This window comes from Wolffia australiana, chromosome 3, assembly GCF_029677425.1.
Source record: "Wolffia australiana isolate 7733 chromosome 3, ASM2967742v1".
Classification (NCBI taxonomy): domain Eukaryota; kingdom Viridiplantae; phylum Streptophyta; class Magnoliopsida; order Alismatales; family Araceae; genus Wolffia; species Wolffia australiana.
In genome coordinates, this window is record NC_135837.1 from 19,344,479 (window position 1) to 19,350,919 (window position 6,441).

A 6,441-nucleotide genomic window follows, 5' to 3' on the forward strand; every position below is an offset into this window, starting at 1 on the left:
AGGTTTTTCATGTGTCAGGTGCTTACCTAGGCCTAGGACAAGGATTCATGAGTCAGGTGAACACAGTGAAGCCATAGAGGGTGATTCAACCCTCTAAGCTTCAATCCCACTGGGATAATATTGCTTCCAATGTTTTGTGCAGCAACTTGTGTTGGGATTTGTCAGCCCCCCCACCACGGGAATGCGGGAGAAGGGGGGCTTGACTTGTCCAAGCCCTCTTGAGAGAGGGGGCGCATGGGTCCGAGGTGCGCCCCCCACCTCTTGTCCTTTGTGAGGAAATGGCCCATTTAGGGGCCCATTTCTCTGTTATTTAAAGGGGTGTTCATCCCCCTTGAACCCAAATTGCAGCCGTCAATTGCTTTTTTGTTAATTCTTCTCGTCTCTTCCTCTCTTCTCCTCTCTCTCCCTTGTTTTGTCTTCATCACTCCTTGGTGGTTACTCCCTTGGCTTGGGAGTTCAAGGAGGTGTTGTTCTACTGCACCACACAAGAAGCCAGTGCCCTGCACCGAGAGCCTTGGACGTTGACGTCACGCCGGTGACGTAAAGAGGTTCTTATTATCTGTCCCTATTTGCCGACGTACTTATCTTGTCCGAGTGGATTCCGCATTTCCACCATAGCATCTTGGGTTTTGGATTTACTCCGTCCTGGTTGTTTTTTTCTTCAACTAGTTTCAACAAATTGTTCTGGCGATTTGGTTCTTGCTCTTCATGTTCACTGGACAACATCCTCATCAGATGACTCTTCTTCAGGGTGCCAGAGGAGAGGCTATGATACCATCATAGAAACTGGAGGTAGTACTGATGAAAGAACAAACTTATTTCAATGTCTTTAGAGTTTCTATACATGCGTAGTTCAAGGGGCAGAAATGACAGTTTAGAGTCGGGAGAACTGAATCCTTAATGAGGTTCATTCAGGATTGACACTTGGGCAGCATTGCCGACATTCCATGTAATCATGAGATTATCTGAGCATATTAGGGTGGCAGTGCCGCCTTTCCAAATGACGTCTTCTTGTTAGTAGTGCGACACCCCGCCTGATGACGCCGCCTCATCTTCTTTCACATAAACCTGTTCCCTTAGTTCTGCCGTTCCGTTCCGTTTCGTTCCGTTCCGTTATGAAGTAGATATGTAGTATGTTGAAAGAAGCTACGTAGTAAGTTGAAAGAAGCAATGTAGGGAGTAAAATTTTAGTCCGTAAATATGCATGTAGCTAATTGCCTGCTTTTTTATCAAGCTATTCATCTCTTTGCCTCTGCTCACGTATGTTATGGTCCTTGTTTTCCGGTAGAATTTATGCTATTTTACCGTTGAATAACTGTCTCCTAGATATAAGCGTCCCCTTCAATCGCGGAGTTTATAACCCTGGCCGCGTTCTTCTCGGCGACGTAGCCAACCCCTACCGCAAAAATAGCGTAACGCCCTTGTATATAAACAGAGCGATACCCTCGTCTCTCCCATCCATTATTCTACAGCGAAAGTCTTCTTCCTCAACTTTCAGTAGCAATGGCGTCCAAAGGAGAAGGCAACGTCTCTTGGGTAACTCGTTCTGCGTTCTCTTCCACCGTCTTCCACCGCCCGGCAGAGATCCCCCTCGAAACTCGCCCATCTTTCTCGGGCTCTGTCCGGCTAACTCCCCAGCAGCTGCACCGCCATCGGACCAACAAGCGGCCGGCGTTCAGGGGATGCTTCTTCAACTATTTCAGAAAGACGCGAGTTGCAGCGGGAGAGGACGCCGCGTCCCTTAACAGGCTATCCATCGGGTCCAGGATTTCTGGAGTTACACTCCGCCATAGCTGCAGCTTCCTCTACCGCGGAGTTTACGGAGAACAGCCCGTGGCCGTGAAGATCGCGACGCCGCCTTCGGACGACGCCGTCCTCGCCGCTTCTCTGGAGATTGAGTTCCTTCGAGAAGCCCACTTCCTCTCCCGCCTGAACCACCCCAACGTCATCAAGGTATTTCTTTCTTTTGTTATCTCTCGGCAAGGCATTGTAAGTTTGACGGAGGAAGAGTTATCGCAGTTGGTGGCCGCGGGGAGAGAGCAGAAGGTGTATTCCTGTTTGGCCTACGAGTTCCGCCATGGCGGGGGGAGCCTGAAAGATCTCATCCGGAGATCTACCAAGCCTATGGATCTAAGAAAAATCGTTAGAATAGCTGCGGGCATCGCGCGGGGGATGGAGCACGTCCACGAGAAGGGAATGGTTCACCGCAAGCTGAGGCCCGAGAACATCCTCATCGAGGGCGGACCGTCGTCTCCTTCGGTGATCGTCGATGGGTTTTGGGGGGCCTGCGAAGAAGAGCGAGAGGGGTCTCCGGAAACGGGAGTCTCGTGTGCGCCGAAGATGAACGGGGAGATAGTCTGCGACAGGATGGAGGACGTGCGCTGCTTCGGCGAGTTACTCTATGAGATGTTCTACGGGATCGCACCCCTTCGAAACATGCTCTTTCCAACAGAGCCTGAATCCGTCACTGAGGTCAGCTTACGCGTTTCTCTCTCGACCTCTCTATTTCTATCCCATCTTCTTCATAGCTTCCTACATTTATCTCCCTTTCCCACAGAACTTACGCAAACCTCTTCTTCTCCATCTCTCCCTCTCCGTTTGCTAATTTACAAACACATTTCTCCGTCACCCTCTCTCATTCTGTCTCTTTCCCTTACGCTTATATGGCTCTTTCCTCTCTCATCTCTTCTCATAACATCTCCATTTCTCTCAACCATACTGCCCATTAAAGATCCTTTTCTCTCTCTTTTACTCTCCATCTGTCTCTCTGTCTCTGTGTCACGGTATCTAACACAAACCCTCTCTGTTCTCTCTTGCTCTGGCTTTCCCTATCTTATCTCCTTCAGTCTTTTCCTCATCTTCCGCTGTCTCTACTTTCCTCCCTCTTCAAATTTCTGAGTAGATGACTCTTGCTGGTGCAGGAGATAACGCCGGCGAGGCAGGCGAAACACGCAGCGGCACTCGAACGGCTGATCGCGCATTGCATGACACCGTCGTCGGTTGACAGACCAGAGTTCTCGTGGATTGCCAGGGTCTTGGACAAGTTGAAACTCGCGACAGACCTCCAAATCGACGAAGACGTCGACCTTCAAGCCCTCTTCACCTCTGAACGCCTTCTTCGCTATTGACCTCTCTCCCAATCTTTCCTTCTCTGATCACCCTTGTAGACCTTTCTCTGAAGATAGTAAACCCGTAGATAGTGGGGTTCCTTAAATTGCATTTGAACTTGTAATTAAAATCCCTAATGATACTCACGGGAGACAAGTTTTTGCTAATGGAAGAAAAAGGCGGTTTGAAGGTGCGGTTTGTTTACACTTCGACCAGTGGTTCTGAATTAGCCGCTGCCGATCGAAATCCCCATTGAGGTGAAAAATAATTTATGAGATATTTATTTCAAGAGTTTTTGCACAACCATATTGTTTACTGTTATCATCAGTCCAGTGCCTGGTCAGGAATATATCTATATAGTCTGTAAAAGAGGGACATAAATTTCTTAAAATATCTTATATACAGGGGGAAAGGGGAATGGGTCACGCTTATCCTAATGGTAGCAAGAGGTACAGTAATGTGTTTAAACGCTACATCCACAGTATAAGTTTATTTAGCTTCCATTCGCAATAAAATAATGAATATTCAAAGTTATGTTGGTAGAAATTATTTTGCAACCGAAGCACACCTGGATCTATCTTGCAAGATGGATAATAGTGGATCTTCTGCGTCAGAGGTTCTACTAATAAGATTCAGAAGATCCACTATTATCCATCTTGCAAGATAGATCCAGGTGAGCCATCAATCAACCTATTAAACATGTAAATTAATCTTCATTTTAATTATTTAGACTTCATTTTAATGCAATTAAACATGTAAATATCTTCATATTAACCTATTAAGAATGTGTGTTATCAGTCTGTAAATTAATTTATAATACGTTTTTAGCCCTTTTGTCTTCTTCATGTATGGATACCGGCTGCAGTGTGAGCCATCAATCAACGATACCATGGTAAAAAATGAACCAGTGATTATATTTAACCTCCAAGAATTCTCTAACTTCACGAATTGATATTCAACGATTGAGGGACGATGGGGAGAGAAGCCCGACAGAGCTGAAATTTGGAGGGTATTTTCATCTTTATCTCCTCTTCCATTATTCAGTTGAATGTATAAATTGACCCCAGATCTTTGCAAGAAAGCATCTTTAAACTCAATTCCTCCAAGAGAGGTAGATTGAAAGAGAGTAAGGTTTTGAAGGTCCATTAAGGGTTTTCATGGTGTCTTGAGTTCTTGGAGAAGGTCAACAAAGAAGAGGATAGGCTGATCTTCACGAAGAAATTTCCCAGATCCCAGAAGAAAACGTAGGGATCTAAGGTTAGTCTCTTGCCTCAAATTAATTTACCTCCATCACAACCATTAGTTAGGTTCATTCTTATTTCATTGTCATCTACCATCCTTCATCATCAGCCACCATCTGTCATCTACGTCACTCATCATCTACATCGTTACAATCTCATCCTGTGTTTTTGCATCCATTTAAATAATAAATTCAAAACCACTATCTTACTCCATCTTCCTTCTCACTCATCCGCTACATCTGCAATCGATCCATTATGTCTTAGTCTATCTTACTCCCTAAATTGTGTCATCCCACCTATGATCTCTTATTACTTATGAATACACCCTAGCTATATACTTAATACCTTCCATCTCATGTCACTGTCTCCATTGCATCCCTACCTCTTATCTTATTTGTATCCCTTCTTATTATACCCAAATCATTAGCTAGAGATGATTTAATCTCCAAGATACATTCCCTGTGGAACATGTACTTATCCACTAGCTATAATTATCGTGTACATAATGGTTTGTGAATTTTATTGATAAAACTCAAATCAACAATCACATAATTTTAACCCTAAATCTGAGTTTATCACAGACTGACATACAAACTACTCATCACCACTCTGTAACTGACTCAGTGTCAGAAATATATATACCACTAGGATTATTAATAATGCCTCAGACTGACATACAAACTACTCTTCAACTCAAAGAATAATCTTTTGAAACAAAAAAATATAGAAATAAAAGTCAATTTTGATGAGATATTCGAAAAAAAATAATACATAGATTTAAAATAAATAGTACATATAAGATCCAACACAGGGTCAGAAAAAATGCATCTTATCTGAAAAATGTAACTGAAATGAGCATGGAAGTTTTAAAAATAGTAATTCTCTATTTAATATGTCCTTAATTCATAGCATAAGGTCTTTCTTGGTCATTTAACTTGGCCATCGTAGAACATTTGGCATAAAAAAAAACTGGAGAAACTAAATATGCCAAGAGAATTGAGAGTCGTGTACATTTACATTATTTGGAGAATAATTGGAGAATATTATAATGAAAATCACAAAAACATTGAATAAAAGCAACCCTCTTTAATGGGATGATCAATGGTTACAATAGAGGTCTATAATAGAAGAAACAAAGAGAATATGAGATCAAAAATATAAAAGGAACAAATGGATGAGAAGAACCACATGTGGAGACACATCGTAAGAAAGATTCTTTTTCGAGTTGCTATGTTTTCACTCTGGTTCGACTCACAAAATTTAATAGCCTCAAATCTCCAGGGCACCTCAAGTGTGTGATGAGCTCCTCCTCTTTTATCACTCCACGGTATCTTTTATGAAGACACTTCTCAACAAAAGTCTACAAGGATTTATAAGCTTCTTGAAGGTTCTAGAAAAGTCTTGAAGACACATAAGAGTGTTGAAGCTATAGAATAATATAAAGGAATATAATATCTTATAGAAGCTTTTTCAAGCTTCTTCAAGACCAAATCCATCCTAATAGTGGAGTCCTCTATTAGGGCACGTTGAACCTGATAGCCAAAATAGTCTTACTGGAGGATGGAGAAATATGAAAGGCATAATATGGTAAGACATAGATACAATGAATAATATAGATAAGATAGATAGAAGAAGAATTAGGACTAATAATCAATAAGTAGCTTTCATTAGATCATAATCCCGCAAACATGAATAGTATATGGATGCATACTTTATTTGTGAATCCTAATTGTTGGATTCGTTTATTTTAAGTTTAGATTTAGATGAGGTATTATGCTTTAATTTTTTAACTTGGACTCAACTGGTTATAACTATGGTTCATTTTTTATCGAGCTTGATGTGATTTTCTGGATAAATAAAACCATAACTTTTTTAGTTTCATGGATCTTTCAAATTAAAAGTTTTATACATTAATTATGATATTTGACACTGGGCATGCAAAAGTGAAACCATAAATGTATTCATGAATCACTTAGTTTCATCAACTGGTTCTCTAGAAACAATATATTTTAATATAAGTAAAAGTGTGCAGGTATTTTTTTAGTCTGTATATATAGGTTTCTGTATGTTTTTTCTTAGTAAGTAAAAAAAG

The 6,441-nt window shown here is 41.4% G+C and overlaps 1 protein-coding gene across 1 annotated transcript; it reads left to right on the forward strand.

Moving 5' to 3' along the window:
- Positions 1-1,355: 1,355 nt before the first annotated feature.
- On the forward strand, positions 1,356-3,187 carry LOC144700426 (serine/threonine/tyrosine-protein kinase HT1-like). The gene is made up of 2 exons (XM_078571845.1): positions 1,356-2,472; positions 2,922-3,187. The coding sequence occupies exons 1-2, from the start codon at positions 1,504-1,506 to the stop codon at positions 3,126-3,128; spliced, it is 1,176 nt and encodes a 391-aa protein (XP_078427971.1). The 5' UTR covers positions 1,356-1,503; the 3' UTR covers positions 3,129-3,187.
- Positions 3,188-6,441: the final 3,254 nt, after the last annotated feature.